This window comes from Eleutherodactylus coqui, chromosome 11 (assembly GCF_035609145.1).
Source record: "Eleutherodactylus coqui strain aEleCoq1 chromosome 11, aEleCoq1.hap1, whole genome shotgun sequence".
NCBI lineage: Eukaryota > Metazoa > Chordata > Amphibia > Anura > Eleutherodactylidae > Eleutherodactylus > Eleutherodactylus coqui.
In genome coordinates, this window is record NC_089847.1 from 130,010,602 (window position 1) to 130,027,959 (window position 17,358).

Genomic DNA, 17,358 nt, shown 5'->3' on the forward strand with positions numbered 1-17,358 from the left:
TCACAACTGAATGGGAGTGCGATAGAATTTTTTTTAATGTGGTCTCATTGGAAATAATGGGGGTTATCACCTAAAAAAATAGGCCGGGCTGTGATTTTTTTAAATCTTGCAGCATATAGTTGTTAGAGAAAATTACCCATGTAAATACATTCCTTGAAACAATGGGTTAATAGAACATGCAACAGTTCTGTGCATCTCACATGCGCACAGAAGTCATACGTTCTCGACTATGTAGGTACGACTTTACTGAACTGGATTGGACACAGAAAGGTTCTTCAATCTGAACAGCAGGGAGCGCAATTCCAACATTAGTCCTGAAAGAGTCACGGATAGAAACAGCAGGGGGCAGTATTCCAACATTATTCCTGGAATATCTGGGGACATAAACAGCGGGGGATGCTATTGTAGTATTAGCTGCGGAGTATCTGAGGATAGAAATGTTTTTTTTGCTTTTACACTTCTCCCAAAAAATTTCTAGTTAGGGGTTGGATGTAACTATAAACAACTTTTTTTTGTTCGACAACCCCATTATGTCAGAAATGACGCACACTTAAATGAGTAGTCACATGTCCTAGTCAGAAACGACCAGGAAGTTTAAAGTGGCTGTGAAGCAATTTAGAGTTGTAGATAAACCGCTTCAACATGATTTGTCTCTGGAAATAGGCTGTTATATAAGGTCAGTCAGACAGTCTTAGAATCCTAAAATAGTAGAGTTGGAAGGGGACCTCCAGGGTCATCAGGTCCGACCCCCTGCTCAGGGCAGGATTTACTACATCATCCCAGACAGATGTTTGTCCAGTCTTTGTTTGAACACTTCCATTGAAGGAGAACTCGCCACCTCCTGTGGCAACCTGTTCCACTCATTGGTCCCCCTCACTGTCTAATATCTAATCTGTGTCTCCTCCCTTTCAGTTTCATCCCATTGCTTCTAGTCTTTCCTTGTGCAGATGAGAATAGGGCTGACCCCTCTGCACTGAGACAGCCCTTCAGATATTTGTAGACAGCTATTAAGTCTCCTCTCAGCCTTCTCTTTTGCAAGCTAAACATACCCAGATCATTTAACCGTTCCTCATAGGACATGATTTGCAGACCGCTCACCATCTTGGTAACTTCTCTGAACTTGCTCCAGTTTGTCAATGTCTTTTTTAAAGTGGGGTGCCCAGAACTGGACACAGTATTCCAGATGAGGTCTGACTAAGGAAGAGTAGAGGGGATAATGACCTCACGTGATCTAGACTCTATGCATCTCTTAATACATGCCAGAATTGTGTTTGCCTTTTTGGCTGCTGCATCACACTGCTGACTCATGTTCAGTCTGTGATCTATTAGTATACCCAAGTCTTTTTCACATGTGCTGTTGCTTAGCCCAATTCCTCCCATTCCGTATGTGCTTTTTTTCATTTTTCTTGCCCAGATGTAGGACTTTGCATTTCTCCTTGTTAATACCATTCTGTTAGTCGCTGCCCACTGTTCAAGCTTTTCTAGATCTTTTTGAATACTCTCCCTCTCTTCCCTAGTGTTAGCTATCCCTCCTCGCTTTGTGTTGTCGGCAAATGGGATCAGTTTCTCATCAATTCCCTCCTCCAGATCATTTAAAAAAATGTTGACCCACACTGGGCCTAGTACAGAGCCTTGTGGTCCCCCACTTGATACATTCTTCCACTTGGATGTGCAGCCATTTATGACCACTCTGAGTACGATCACTCAGCCAGTTGTGAATCCACCTAACAGTTGCCTTGTCAATCCCATATTTGGTAATTTTTTCAATAAGTATGGTATGAGATACCTTGTCAAATGCTTTACTAAAGTCAAGATATACTATATCAGTGATGGTGAACTTTTTAGAGACCGAGTGCCCAAACTGCAACCCAAAACCCACATATTATGGCAAAGTGCCAACATGTCAGGGGGCGGAGCTTATCACAATGTATGATTTTTACCCCCGTCGTTCTAAAAAGGAGAGGGCCGCTTCAAAATAGACAGCGTTCAGATTTTGACCACTTTTGGGATGCAGAAATACTGCAGAATGTTTACAGCAGAAATTTCTGTGGAAAATTCCGCTTTTCCGCATTCAAAAAGCAGACAAAATCTGCATGCTGTCTATTTTGGAACAGCCCTGCCCATTTCTGCCACATGTAAACATACCCCAGTGGTAATAGTGCCCCCCACCCCAGCCGCCCTAGGGGTAACAGTGACCCCCCACAGTGGCCCCAGCGTTAATAGTGACTCCCTGACAGTGGCCCCAGCGATAATAGTGCCGCCCTTCAACAGCCCCAGCGGCCCCCAGTGATAATAGCCAACTCAAACAACCAATCAGGTTGCTGGGATTGTGAATCAGCCAACCCAAACAACCAATCAGGTTGCTTGAATTTCTGAGTTTAGGCAGAAGTGGGGAAGAAAAAAATTAATATGCTAGTTTCCTGGATCCAACTTCTTCCCTTTTTTGAAGATAGGAACAACATTTGCCCTTTTCCAGTCTTCTGAGACTTCTGTTCTCCAGGAATTTTCAAAGATTATAGTGAATGGTTCAGCAATTACCTCTGCTGCTTCCTTTAGTATACTAGGATGTAATTCATCTGGACCTTGAGACTTGAATTCATTTAAGTTAGCTAAGTGTTCCCTCACCATCTCTCTGCTTGTAGATAGCCTGCATTCTTTTATTCCCCCAATAGCACGAGGAAGATCAGTTTATGGTACATCTACTTTCTGAGAGAAAACCGATACAAAGTAGGAATTTAAAAGTTCGTCCTTCTCAACCTCATTCTTAACCAATTCACCATTTTCATCTTGTGAGCATCCAATAGCATCTCTGACTTTTCTTTTGCTTTTGACATACCCCCCAAATCCTTTTTTATTGATTTTGGCCCCTGTTGCAAGTCTCAATTCATTATTAGCTTTAGTTTTTTTGACACTTTCCCTACAGTCTCTGGAGATGGCATTATATTCTTCTTTAGATAGTCCCTCCCACTTAGTCTGATGTGCAGTGGAGAGGTGATTGTTGATGCATCATTTGTTAAATTGAATGGGAGTTTGGTAAACCTTTCATGTGTGTTTATTTATTTGGACTACGTGTGACTAGTTCTTTGTTGCAGATGGGGAAGGGGTCCAAGACGTCTCATACCCACCACTATTGACAGTTGTCTTCCTGGATTGGTTTTCTGATTATTCACGTATACCTCATCTACTAGTTATTCATAATTTGTTTTTCCATTTTATACTCTTATGAATGATATACACACAAGGCACATTTTGTAGACCTATCTCTACTGGTAGTATCCAATATTTTTTATTTTTTTTCAAATCAAGGATTTTATTCATTTTTCAGACCTAACATACGATGTACAGTTACAGATTGCCATAACATAGGGAAATTGAATAGCATCAGTAGTGAGACTTTCAATTATAAAGGTTACCCCTATAGAAACATAACATTAGACAACTGGTAGTATTGAATATTGTGCAGAATAGTTCCCTAATGTCTTTCATTCTCTCTCTGCAGGGGCACAGATGTATTGAGTACTGTCTCAGGTAACAGAAATACGACAGTCACTTTCACTGTCCGTCCTGGAGCCAACCAGCCAATTAGTCTGCAGAACAGGACGCCCGACTTTGATGGCAGGATTTCCGGGATGAGACGAGCTCCAAGCCCTGTGGTATCTCCTGCCGAGATCACCAGAGATATAAAACCTGGTCCTCTATCGGCTCCACCCGCCTCCATATCTGACGTCTTCATTCTACCAACTCCGCCCCCTACAGGGGATCTTTTTGGGATAACAATGGGGAGAAGTAGGTCACCCTCCCCATCCATTCTACAACAGCCAATTTCCAATAAGCCTTTTTCAGCAAAGCCTGTCCACATGTGGACTAAACAAGATGTTGCCGACTGGCTGGAAAGTCTACACCTCGGAGAACACAAGGAGATGTTTATGGACAATGAAATTGATGGAACCCACCTACCTAGCCTTCAGAAAGAAGATTTGATAGATCTCGGAGTGACGCGAGTAGGGCATCGGATGAACATAGAACGAGCATTAAAGCAACTTTTGGACAGATAGAAGTACCTTGTGTTGCCTCTTCATTTTCCTATCCTGACAGTAAAAACAAACAAAAAAAAATTCTTAACGAGGCCCTTAAAAATACTTAAGGAAAATCCTAACTTAAATATCTTTCTTTACTGCAAGTTTAAATAGCTGTACAGATAATTTATAAGCACAATATTTTACGGAGATAAGTGGCTGGTCTACTGGGCAGCCTTTGTGCCACTTTAGTTGTAGAAAGAAAAATGGAAAAAAAAACACTTTTGTGATTTGATAAAACTATTTCTGTGGAATATTTGAAAAAAAAAACATTAGTTCATCCTTTATAAAAAAAGAAATTTAAAGAAAAATTCCGCCTCTTTGAATGCATCTGAACCAGCTGAGCTGAGTTGTATTTTCTACCTTTATAGAACTTCTTCGCGGAAGAATGAATCTTTCTTTGGAAGTGGGTATGGATAATGCAGCGGTGACCGACTATAGAGAAGAAATTAACTCAAACCCCTAACGGAAACAAGTCATGTATCCCTGTTCAGCGTCAGAGAGGCCTCTGCAGTTTTTGGGTTCCTTTTTGTTTTTTTTTAAATTTTTTTTTGGCTGGGTGACCCTTTTTTCCCCCTGCTCTGCGCCACTCTGAGACTGGAAGGGGTTGTAGATCTTACGTGGTATTATTATTTTGAAGGTTCTAATTTGTATTAAAGTTTAAATTTATCATTGTAATAAAGTTAAAAAAAAAAGTACAAAAACAAGGTGTTTTACTTCAGATGGTTTTGGTTGTTTTTCCCCCATTCTTTTTTTTATAGCTGGGCAAAGTCTTACCTACAAAACAAAAACAAAATCAACCCCCTTCCCCCCAAAACCCAAGTTTTTATTTATTTTCCTCTGTCCATACAGTGGAACTTCTTCTTAGCCCTGTAACAAAGTGTAGAAATGGTTTTTGCAACCATCGTTTGTCTTCCACTTGGTGATCATTTCAGAAGATGATAGAAATCAGGAAGGCCATGCTATTTTTTGTATTGAATGAATATGGTATTACCTCTCTGACGTGCCAGTTACTGTTGATGTTTGCCTGCATTACAAGTCATTACTGTGGAAGACGTTCCGATCGATACATCTGCCTTCACGTTGAGAACCCATCGCGTACACTCAAGGAGAGCAGCCGTTTTTTAATTTTTTTCAAAGCTGCTTTCCCTTAGACACCAGTCATCGCACCAAATTACCCAATTACCTACCATGGTTTTGGCCATTTTGTTGGCTGCTCCAAAACTCTAGCCACCTCTTTATGGTAGGACTTCACACCTATCAGTTTGCTCCGTGCCTCAGGGTTTCTAGTGAATGTATAGGCATACATTAGACAAGCCTATAAAATGCCTGCTTCGTTGTGTGTAGGTGATGGGTCAATTTTCGAACGATGAAGACTCTAGAATGGATGTGTTTTGTTTTTTTTGGTTTTTTTTTTCCACTAGAGTGGGTTTTTTTCTTGGCACCTAACACAAGTATGTATTTACTAGAAACACGAACATTTAAAGAGCTAAATATATAGTCTATTTTTACATGGTGTCTTATGGAAGGATGTATGGGGCGTAAAGTGATCGTCCATATTTGCTATTAAAAGAGAAAAAAATTACAAAACTTAAAAAAAAGTTGCCATAAATACTCAGTGTATGACCTGTCTGGCTGCCGGATTGGCACGGTGTCAGCCCTCCTCCGGTTACACAGCAGCTGACAGTGACCATCGACTCACTACTCGCTCTTCTACTGTGCAAGGAAATTGCATAGACGACAACACAAAAGAAAAAAATCTTAAGATCATGAATCACGTGAGCGGTTGCTGGGGGGGATCTAGGTTTAGAACTTTTTGTTAAATAGTGTAATTTAAGAGACTTTTTTTCTTGACCTATCTAGTTTATGTAATTTCTGTGTATACAATACCAAAATTTTACAAAAAAAAAAATTTATCTTGTAAATTGTGTAAAACTTGCACAGCTGCCGGTGACGGAGACATTTCTGTGATTCTCCATGAGTTATTTTGTTATATTCTACAAATGACTAGGTTGTGACTGTTGATCAACTACATCACAGGGGGGTCTTTTTTTTTTTTGTTCCTCCCTATGATAACTTGATTCATTTAAATTTTTAAGTTTTGGGAAATCTACAAAACATTTAAATTTTAATTTGGATTAAACCACATCAGAGCCAACATTTAGCACAGGTGCCCCCTCCCCCCACACACATAACAAAATGTTTCTTTAAATTGCGTCCGTTTCTCTAGTTTGTGTTACCGCCTGTGTTCACATTGTTAATGTTGCTGTATTTTTTTGTGCTTTTAATTCCGATGATCAAGAACAAATTTGAAAAAAATTCAAGCTACTGTAATTGCACTTTTTTTCCCCCAAATCCTCAATACTATTGTATGGCAACCAAATTACTGTAAGAAATAAATATCATATTGCACTAACATTGTGGCTCTGATTGCAGACAAAATAATGTTCTTTTTGGATTCAATAAAATGATACCAAGTTGCCAACTCTTGAATGAATGGTTTTTCAATTCTGTAGAGAAGGAGGTTACTGAATACATTAGATTGGCTCTTGCAACCCCCAAGTCCAAAAATTTGGGGACGCTGTGTAAAATGTAAATAAGTGTTATGGACAAAAAAGGAATGCAATGATTTGGAAATCTCATAACTATATTTTATCCACCGCAGAACACATATCAAAAGGGGAAAGTGAGACGATTTTCCATTTTATTTTTAAAAAATTAACTCCTTTAGAAATTGAAGGCAACAACACATCTCACAAAAGTTGGCACGGATTAAAAAAAAAGCCTGGAAAAGCTGTACTAATGAAGAACAGCTGGAGGGTCAATTTTTAAGTCACATGACTGTGTATAAAAAGAGCATGTTATAGAGGCAGAGTCTCTCAGAAGCAAAGATGGTCAGAGGTTCACCAATCCGTAAAAAACTACATCTGAAAATTGTGGAACAATTTCGGAAAAATATTCCTCAGTATAAAATTGCAAAGAATTTGCATATCCCACCATCTACAGAACATAATATCATCAGGAGATTCTGAGACTCTGAAGAAATTCTCGTGTACAAGGAACAAGGCCAACTATCGATATTGGATGCTTGAGATCTATGGGTCCTCAGGCGGCACTGCATTAAAAGCAGGCATGATTCTGTAATGCAAATCCCTGCCTGGGCTCAGGAACACTTGAAAACCCAGTTCGATGTTCAATCCACAAATGTAAGTTAAAGCTGCATCATGCAAAGAAGAAGCCATATATCAACACAATCCAGAAACGCTGGCTTCTTCTCTGGGCCGAAGCTCCTTTAAAATGGACTGAGGCCAAATGATAAACGGTTCTGTGGGCAGATGAATCAAAATTTGAAATTCCCTTTCGAAAGCATGGATACCATGTCCTGCAGACTCAAGAGGAGAGGGACCATCCAGTTTATCAGCGTACAGTTAAAAACCTGCATCACTAATGGTATGGGCTTGTATTAATGCCTATGGCATGGGCAGCTTATACATCTGGAAAGGCACTATTAATGCTGAGCAGTATATAGAGGTTGTAGAACAACATATGCTCCATCCAGACAACGTCTCTTTCAGAATTAGAATAAACAAAGGGCAGCAAATGGAGGTGCAAGTAAAAGACACCCACAGGGTGTAGGTGTAACTTTAATCCTTCACAGCCATAGAAAATGCAACGTTTCGACTCCTATGCCTGTGAAGGATTAAAGTTACACCCCTGTGGGTGTTCTTTACTTGCACCTCCATTTGCTGCCCTTCATTTATTCAAATTCTGTTACTTTGGATCTGGATCATAGCCGTTGTGGGGCGTGCACTGTAGACCGCTTCTCCAAGCTTTTGATCTCTGGTGAATGCTGCTGACCAACAATATTATTCTGAAGGTCTCTTTCAGGGACGCCCTTGGATATTTCAGGAAGACAATGCTGAATCACATACTGCACCCATTACAACAGCCTGATTTCGCAGGACGAGAGTCGAGGTGCTGCAGCGGCCGCCTGAAGTCCAGACCCTTCACCAACGGAAAACATTGGGTACGATATCAAATGAAAAATCTGGCAAAGACGACCCAGGGCTGCTGAGCAGTTAGAATCCTCTATCACACAAGAGCGGGGCAACATTCCTCTCCCAAAACTACAGCAATTTGTTTCCTCACTTCCCAGACTTTTACAGAGTGTTGTGAAAAGCAAAAGAGATGCTGCACAATGGTTGATATGGCCCCACCCAACTTTTGTGAGATGTGTTGCTGCCTCCAATTTCTAATTTTTGTTTAATTTCCTAACTAAATGGAAAATGTCTACCTAGCCCTTCTGATATGTGCTCTGAGCTCTGTTGTGAATAAAATAGCGTTAGATGAGATTTCCAAATCATTGCGTCCCAACTTTTTGGGAATTGAGGTTGTGCAAGAAGTGATCAAGACTGATATGCATTTTATTTGACGGTTATTGACGGAAACAGAATAGGGACACTTTAATACGGTGACATCTAGTTCAGTATTTTGCATCAGTACTTGTAAGCCAAAACCAGGAGCGGGTTGAAAACATGGAACAGATGCTAATTTTTCTACTTCCGGATTATAAATACTAATCAGAACACTATTGTGTGAAATAGCTTTTAAAGCAGACCTGCCACTAGATAAAGGCAGCAGGGCTAACTCTTGCACTTTTTTCTTCCATACTCTATTCGCTTTGCCTGGAGGAGTAGTTCTTAGGTTCAGCTCCTGGTGCTGTCCATGTACTAAATGGACAGTCACCACTACTCACACACAATGGGTGACGTTGGACTTGATTGATGGACTTGAGGACCACCCACTTGATAAATTGGGAGACGGAACTAAGAGCAACCTGTCCGGGGGCAAGGGAGTAAGAAAAAGAAAAGAATGGGCATAGTGTCAGCATGACTGCAGCTGTATTGTCATGCAGCCAGCCCCATGCATATTAACTTATTCCACAAGACTTCTCAATTCACAACCGGATTGATTATGTGGGTTGGCTGATTTACAGTGATTAGTTGTTTGGGTTGGCTGATTCATCAAACAACCAATCAGGTTGCGAATCGAGCAGGAGTCTTGTGGAATAAGTTATTATGCCAGCCCCATTGCCTTTATCCAGTAACAGGACCTTTTTAAAAGGGATTGTCCAACTAAAAAGAGAGGGCAAGGTTTGTGTCGACGTCTCATAAATCTTATACCCATCAGATTCTATTATCCGCTTCGGTTCTTATTCCTGTTGGGTCTGACTGTCATGTGACAGGAAGGGTGTGGCTTTTAATTTTGCTGCGAGATGTTACATCTGATGATCATGTGATTGCCCCTCAGTTTCGCCACGCCTTCTTAGATGGATCATAATCAGGGGCATTGCCATCTGTATACATGAGGGGAGATCATATAATTGGCAATGTGATGTCTAGTTGCAATATTAATCCCTTGATGACCAGGCCAACTTTTGGAAATCTGATATGTGTCACTTTAACAAAGAATAACTCTGTAAAGGTTTTACACATTTAAGTAATTCTGACATTTGTTTTTTGTTTTCATCACATGTTGGGAAAAGTAGATTGATAGGATTTGCATAAACAACACTGTGCAAAAGTTTAAGGCCTCCCTTAACCAGACATTTTTTTACCGCTTTCAGCACTGCTTATCACGGTATAATGCTCCCATTGTTTTCAATGGGACCACTCAGACATCCGCTCGATCATAGCGCTTTTCAGCACCGTGATTTTCAAGTGGTGTCGGTTCTATTTTTGAGCGTTTAGCGCTCCTCATCAATGATGAGTAATGCTAAAAGCCAGCGGCGGCAGCCGCAGCATCACAGCCGCCGAAAACTAAAGTAAATCAAGCCGCTTACTGCAACGCCTGTGTGAGGGAGGCCTTAGCCAAGTGTGGGAAAAAAGTGCTGCAAAGTAAGAATTCTATCTAAAATCAGAGGTTTTAATAGTTTTTTTTTGTAATAACAAAATGTAGTCGCTAAACAAAAGAGAAATGTAAATCCCATCAATGTTTGGTGTGATGCCCTTTACCTTCACAACAGCATCAGTTCTTCTAGGTGCACTTGCACAAAGTCAGTGCTTTGTAGGATTATAGTCAGTGTTATGATTAACGAATTATACCAAACAGGTGATAATGTTCATCATTTTCATATGTAGGTTAAAACACAGTAATTAACAGAAACAGATGTGTAGGTGGCTTAAAACTGGGTGAGGACAGCCAACCTGCTATAAAGGTGAGGTTGGGGAAGACAGTTTTGCGTCATAAGCCATACACCATGGCAAGACTGAGCACAGTGATGAGACGCAGGGGAGTTATGCTGCGTCAGCAAGGTCTCTTCCAGGCAAAAGATTTCAAAGGTTTTCAAGATTTGCTATTCATGCACTTTTGAAGCATAAGGAAATGGTCAACGTTGAGGTCTGTAGACGCAGCGGTTGGCCAAGGAAACTATGTGCAGCTGATGAAAGACACATTGTGCTTACTTCCCTATAAAATCGGAAAATGTCCAGCAGTACCTTCAGAACTGGCTGGATCCAGTGCAACCCAGGTAAACCCATCTATTGTTCAGAGACATCTACTCCGAAGTGGTCTTCATGAAAGAATTACAATCAAAAAGCCAAACAAGGCCAAGTGACTCGACTATGCACAAAAACATAGGAACTGGGGTGCAGAAAAATGTCAGCAGGTGGTCTGGACTGATGAGTCACAATGTGAAATAGTTGGCTGTAACAGAATGCAGTTTCTGTTCACCAAAGGACTGGACACCAGTACAATAATGAGTGTCTGCAGGCAGCAGTGAAGCTTGGTGGAGAGCTGGACAATAATGAGTGTCTGCAGGCAGCAGTGAAGCATGGTGGAGAGCGGTACAATAATGAGTGTCTGCAGGCAGCAGTGAAGCATGGGGGAGAGCGGTACAATAATGAGTGTCTGCAGGCAGCAATGAAGCATGGGGAGAGCAGTACAATAATGAGTGTGCAGGCAGCAGTGAAGCATGGGGGAGAGCAGTACAATAATGAGTGTCTGTAGGCAGCAGTGAAGCATGGTGGAGAGTAGTACAATAATGTGTCTGCAGGCAGCAGTGAAGCATGGTGGAGAGCGGTACAATAATGTGTCTGCAGGCAGCAGTGAAGCATGATGGAGAGCAGTACAATAATGAGTGTCTGCAGGCAGCAGTGAAGCATGGTGCAGAGCAGTACAATAATGAGTGTCTGCAAGCAGGAGTGAAGCATGGTGGAGATCAGTACAATAATGAGTGTCTGCAGGCAGCAGTGAAACATTGTGGAGAGCGGTACAATAATGAGTGTCTGCAGGCAGCAGTGAAACATTGTGGAGAGCGGTACAATAATGAGTGTCTACAGGCAGCGGTGAAACATTGTGGAGAGCGGTACAATAATGAGTGTCTACAGGCAGCATTTGAAGAATAGGGGAGAGCGGTACAATAATGTGTCTGCAGTCAGCAGTGAAGTATGGGGGAGAGCGGTACAACAATGAGTGTCTGTAGGAACAGTGAAGCACGGTGGAGGCTCCCTGCAAGTTTGGAGTTGCATTTCAGCAAATAGAGTTGAGAATTTGGTTAGGAATTAAAGGGGTTTTCTGTGACTTTTTTTTTTTTTTTTTAAAGGTTAAAATGGCCTTAAAATGAAAAATTAAATAACTGGATACTTGCCTGTCCCCGCTGCTCCCTGTCCAGTGCTGTAGCCTCTGCCTGCCCTACAAAACCTCAAAGAAGCGCTGGGTGAAAATTCTGCACCAAAACTCGTGTGTATACATGGGGGTTATGCAGCAGAAATCCTCAGCAGCAGATTAAGGCCGGGCTCACACAGACGGGTCAGATTCTGCTTGTGGATATTCGCAGCGGGAGACTTGTAAATGGTTGCGTATGCGTGCGGTTTTCCTCCGGATGTTCATTTAGGGACAGTGTATCGTCCATGCGGAAGCACAAGTGCAAGGAGGGAATGACATCAGAAAGTTGTCCAGCCCCCTGGAAACATGCTTCTATCACTCAGGCGACATTCCCTTGAGCTGTTCTGAACCTTCGGGACCGGATACTGCTCTCTCAGCTTGGCTGGTTTTATATTACTTATTTTGGAAGCCGTATACAACACTTCTGTTTTTTTTTTTTGTTGTTGGTTTTTAAATTCTTGTAGAGGAAGAGCCCAGAAGAACAAGCGGAGGTTGCAGACAGTCTGGATGGTGTGTCGCTTTCCAGACCCGGTCCTGCAAATTCCTGCGTTCTTGATACCATCTGTTATCTGGTCTCCTAGAAACTTGCATCCGAATCCGCATCCATATGCAATTTAATTCTGTATACAGTGCAGATCAAACGCATCCATAGAGATTAGTGGAGCTCGTACGCGTGGAATCCGCAGTACAATAGAACATGCTGCGATTTTTCTTCTGTTGCAGAATTCGGAATTCCTGCACACAAGTGTGAGCGAACTGATGAAAGACAATGTATTTCAATGCCCACATATTACTGCATATTATATGTGCGGATGGCGATCCTGGAATCCGCAATTCAAATCCATTTGCGTGAGAGCGGCTGAAGAGTTGTGGAACTATTCTGCAAATGTGAAAGAACTATCTTCAGTGTAAAGAAGAACAGGGAGTCCTGGAAGTGAGATCTTGGCTCTGTGGGATCATCATCATCCATCATCATCATGTCGTCTGTCTGAGATTACATGAAGAGACAGAAGGATTGGAGCGAGCCGACATCCACAGAAGATCTGTGCTTAGTCCTTCAAGAAATCAGGAACAACCTTCCTGCCAAATTCCTTCAAAAACTGTGTGCAAGTGTACCTATAAGAACTGATGCCGTTGTGAAGGTAAAGGACGCTCACACCAAATACTGATGCAATTTCTCTTTTGTTCAGTCACTTTACCTTTTAATTGACAAGAAAAACTTTAAAACTTCTATTTCTGAAAGCCTTCTTACTCTTCAACATTTTCCGCTCACCTGTCCAAAATTTTTGCACAGTACTGTATTTATTAAAACACTCCAAAATTTATAAAATGTTAAAAATATTTTTTTTCATATTTTCAGCTGCTGCATCACAAATACGTATATACATACTGTAATAACGTTTTATCAAATATTCTCGATGGTTTAGTTTTAGAATCTCACATGGCCTTGTGAATCTGTCTTCAGAGTGTGTTCAAGTGTCTGATGCAGATCGCTTAATGAATAAGTTCTGTACAGACATTCAGCTTGCAAGGAATGATGGGAGTTTTCAGCTGTGAAGCCTTTAGACTTGTGAATACAGCTCTGGAGTCTTTATACAAACTGCAACCAGTTCTTGGTTCTTCATTCTTGCTGTATTATAAGGAGAAAATAAACGTAATATGTTTTTCTTGGAAATGGATAAGTTATAATCGAGGATGACTGATGAAGGTGGGTATAATTTCGCAACTAATAGTTTGTATTGCTTTAATACACAGTCCAGTCACATTATTATGACCACCTTCTACCTTCATCGTTGGCAGCGTGTAGTCCGTGAAGGAAGTGGCGTGTTGTGGGCCGGCTCGGTGAGTATATCATAGAATGGTAGAGTTGGAAGGGACCTCCAGGGTCATCGGGTCCAACCCCCTGCTCAGTGCAGGATCACTAAATCATCCCAGACAGATATTTGTCCAGCCTTTGTTTGAAAACTTCCATTGAAGGAGAACTCCCCACCTCCCGTGGTAACCTGGTCCACCAACTACTATATAAGGTAGTATTTCTAAAACAGCGTAGTTTGTGGAAAAATGGCACCATTGGGAATAACTGGCGTTGGAACTGCGGAGCTCCACGTGCCATTGACGTGAGTGGTGAACTCGTATGCTACAATGGTGCATGAGGGACGACATAACACGCTACAGTAGAGCAGCTCACCACAAAGGTGAACCAGGGGACTACCAGACGGGTGTCTAAACCAACAGTTTAGCGAACCCTACGGTGTTCGGGGCGCCGAAGCAGACAGATGATCACTACATCTATGCTGCCAAAAAAACATCAGAAGAAAAGTCTTTAATTTACATATCGGAATTGGACCACTGCTGAGTGGCAAAAGTTGCCTTCTCCTATCAGTCACCCTTTAAACATCAGAGAACAAACACCCTGCAGCCATTGCTGGAAGAACACAAGCTGGTGGCTGCAGCATTCTGGGAATTTTTTGCGGCATTCTCCAGGCCGTTCATCCATGTGGAAGGCTCTCTGAACCCAGCGTCACTCTTCTGAGGTTCTGGCATCATGGCGCCACGATGTGTGTGCTGATACCAGGAGAATCCAATCCCTATAGGAGCTTCCAGACAGGAAATTAAGAGGTCAAGTTCTTGTTTTGTCCAGTTCTGTTCCTTACCAGGATAGGCAGCTACCTGATCTCATGTACCGCTTCTCTCCCCCACACAATGTGCACCATTACCTGCAGCAGACCCTCCACCTGAACCCATCTGGTTATGAATCCAGCCTTGCAGATTACGTCCACCCATACATTCTGTCCGTCTTCCTTGGGGCAGATGAGATCTTCTAGCAAGACAATGCGACACGTCACACGGCTAGAAATGTCCAACAGTGGTTGGAAGAGCATGACCAAAACTTCCAAATGCTTCCCTGCCCCATAATTCCCCAGACTTGAACCTAATGATGCATCTGTGGGACCTTGATTGTCGTGTTCGCTCTATGGATCCCCACCCCATGCACCCACCAGCAACTGTGGGATGCACTGCAGTCAGCATGGCTCCAGCTACCTGAGACAACCTACAGTGTCTGTAGGAACAGTGAAGCATGGTGGAGGCTCCCTGCAAGTTTGGGGTTGCATTTCAGAAAATAGAGTTGAGAATTTGGTTAGGAATTAAAGCGGTTTTCTGTGACTTTTTTTTTTTTTTAAAGGTTAAATTGTATCTTACTGAGTCTGTCCCAGCCCGCTTAACTGCTGTCCGTGCGGCACACGGTGGTTACTCTGGATATCAGCTGATGGTCATAATGTGACCCATCTCTATATATAAAGATAAAATGAGTCAGTTTGGCTAATAATCTTGATTAAAAATCTACAATGTTTTGTTACCCCCCCCCCCCCCCCCGCTGTGCATAACCAGGATTGAAAATGAGATACTAGATACATTGTTTACATTATGAACTGTTACTTATACCGATGATGACATATTCCCCATATTCCCTACTTATAGAAGGCTTTTACACCCAAGACGTCTGATTTTTGGAGTAAATCTCAAGTCGTCTTACATTTCTAATGGGTGATGTATGCGGTCACCAATTTCTTCTGTGACTTCTCTGTTAAAGTGGGTGAGATGGACCAAACTCATCAGTCGACGGCCGCCAGTGCTAAACTTCTATGGGGAGCAGCTTTTCACAAACCTCCACCAGACGAAATAAAAGCTCAGCTCTGGCCTACCGAGTTACCACGAGTCCCGTGGATAGCTGATACGTTTCTGATCGATAGGGCCTGAGTGAAAAGCGCAGTTGATTGTACAGGCAACCAATATATAGCGGCCAGCAGGCCATTCTACAGGCCATGTAAAGAGATTGTCTGGTTACAGGACAACATTCCCCCTGATACCACCAACTGTGCTAAGATAACAAAAGGATGAGTATTTACCTCTCCTTTGCCACTACGATTCAGTGCTGCAGCCCTACCACAGTCCCAGCGTTTGTTGTGACAGATGACATCATCGGAAGTCACCTGACCGCTGCAGCATCAATCTTCTGAGGTTCTGGCATCATGGCGCCATGATGTGTGTGCTAATACCAGGCGAACCCAATCCCTGTAGGAGCTGCCAGACACGAAATTAAGAGGTCAAGTTCTGGTTATGTTCAGTTCTGTTCCTTACCAGGATAGGCAGCTACCTGATCTCATGTGCCGCTTCTCTCCCCCACACAGTGTGCACTGTTATCTGCAGCGGACCCTTGTGCATTCAGTTGCTGCCTTCTTGTGGGATTGATTCAACTCCATCAGACTGCCCGCCATTACATTGACATCATTGACTATATGCAGATTGTGCCCCCATTGGAAGACATTTCATGGTGATTTTCCAGTGATTTGTATTATACATCAGATTCAGTTTTTGTGCCAAAGAAATGAATAGAAAAATGCTTTTAGAGGAAATCTATGACCTTTCACTAAGGGTACAAGCCAAAAACAAGACAAGTGGTGCTTTCTAGCTGCCGGTTCTCAGCACTTTACATGGACATGAAGTGCACTCATACTGGCAACTGGCGGGATCTGCTTTACATTATAGAGCAGCCTGAGTGCATTATAAGCCGGTTGACGATGGGGGTTGTGGTAGTAATATTTAGTTCTAAAAACACAATCAACAGGACAACTGAACGGGAAGAGTTCACAGGTCCAAGAAAAGGGATGGGAAGAAAAATGTTAAACTTTTCTGCTAGAATAAACTTCTGGATGTCGTTGTTTTCAGGACACAATGATCTTGTCACTTAGGGCTGATTCACAGGGGCATAGATCCGTACTGTACTATGTGCATATCTCTTATTCGCGTAACGCCGAGTGAATAGAACCCATTAATATCAATAAGTTTGTTCTCAAGCAATTTTCAACCATGTGAAAAAACACAGCATGTCCTACTTTGGTCGCTGTTATGAAGCGAAATAGCCCATTAAAATCAAAAAGAAAGCGCAAATCCGCGTTGAGTATACATAATACATGCGTATCTGCACATGATGTTAACGGGCTCTGCTTGCAGGGTTTTTCGTGTGCATAAATACGCTGTGATTACTGTGTCTTCACATGTGCAAAGAAAACCCAATAGCTAAAATGTGCATTGAAATCACTGTGTGTGAACGAACGCTTCGTTTTTTCCCCTCCAATTTCCAGGGTGGTGTTACTCCCAAAAGCTTCTGCATGCATCACACGATTACCCTTTACTGTTCACAAGTCTTCATCAAAGAACACTCATGTCCGCCAAATGCGAAAAATATCCAAGGTGACCCCACCACACCCCTTCCATTGTTTGGCGCTCTAAATTAAGGTATCTTTGAACAGGCTGATTTTTGCTGTAATAATTCCTTGAAAAAGCAGTTTTCCGCAATAGGCGTCCCTCGTGCACCAGGCCGCCAACAGGGTACCAAGCGAGAATTTACTCAGTACTCGCTAATTGCCTAATTTCAGCTCACTGAAACAAAGTGACTAGTTAGTGGCTTCTTGCTCAATCTATGAGCGACTGCCTGTTTACAGTGAGTGGAGGGGGCAACCAGGAGATAAAGCGAAGCTTTTACAACGACCTCAGAAATACATAGACTCATTTTCAAACAGTTTTTTTGCCTGATGTATGCCATGCTACACTGGAT

At 42.1% G+C, this 17,358-nt stretch overlaps 1 protein-coding gene across 3 annotated transcripts in view; it reads left to right on the forward strand.

Annotated features, from left to right (window-relative positions):
• SHANK2 (SH3 and multiple ankyrin repeat domains 2) overlaps positions 1 to 6,494 on the forward strand; it is a 391,791-nt gene extending 385,297 nt beyond the window's left edge. For all 3 annotated transcript variants that reach the window (XM_066583524.1, XM_066583525.1, XM_066583526.1), the window contains one exon: positions 3,500 to 6,494. In XM_066583524.1, the coding sequence (XP_066439621.1) occupies positions 3,500 to 4,055 (556 nt within the window). In that variant the 3' untranslated portion in view covers positions 4,056 to 6,494. The remainder of the gene's footprint in view (positions 1 to 3,499) is intronic.
• Positions 6,495 to 17,358: the final 10,864 nt, after the last annotated feature.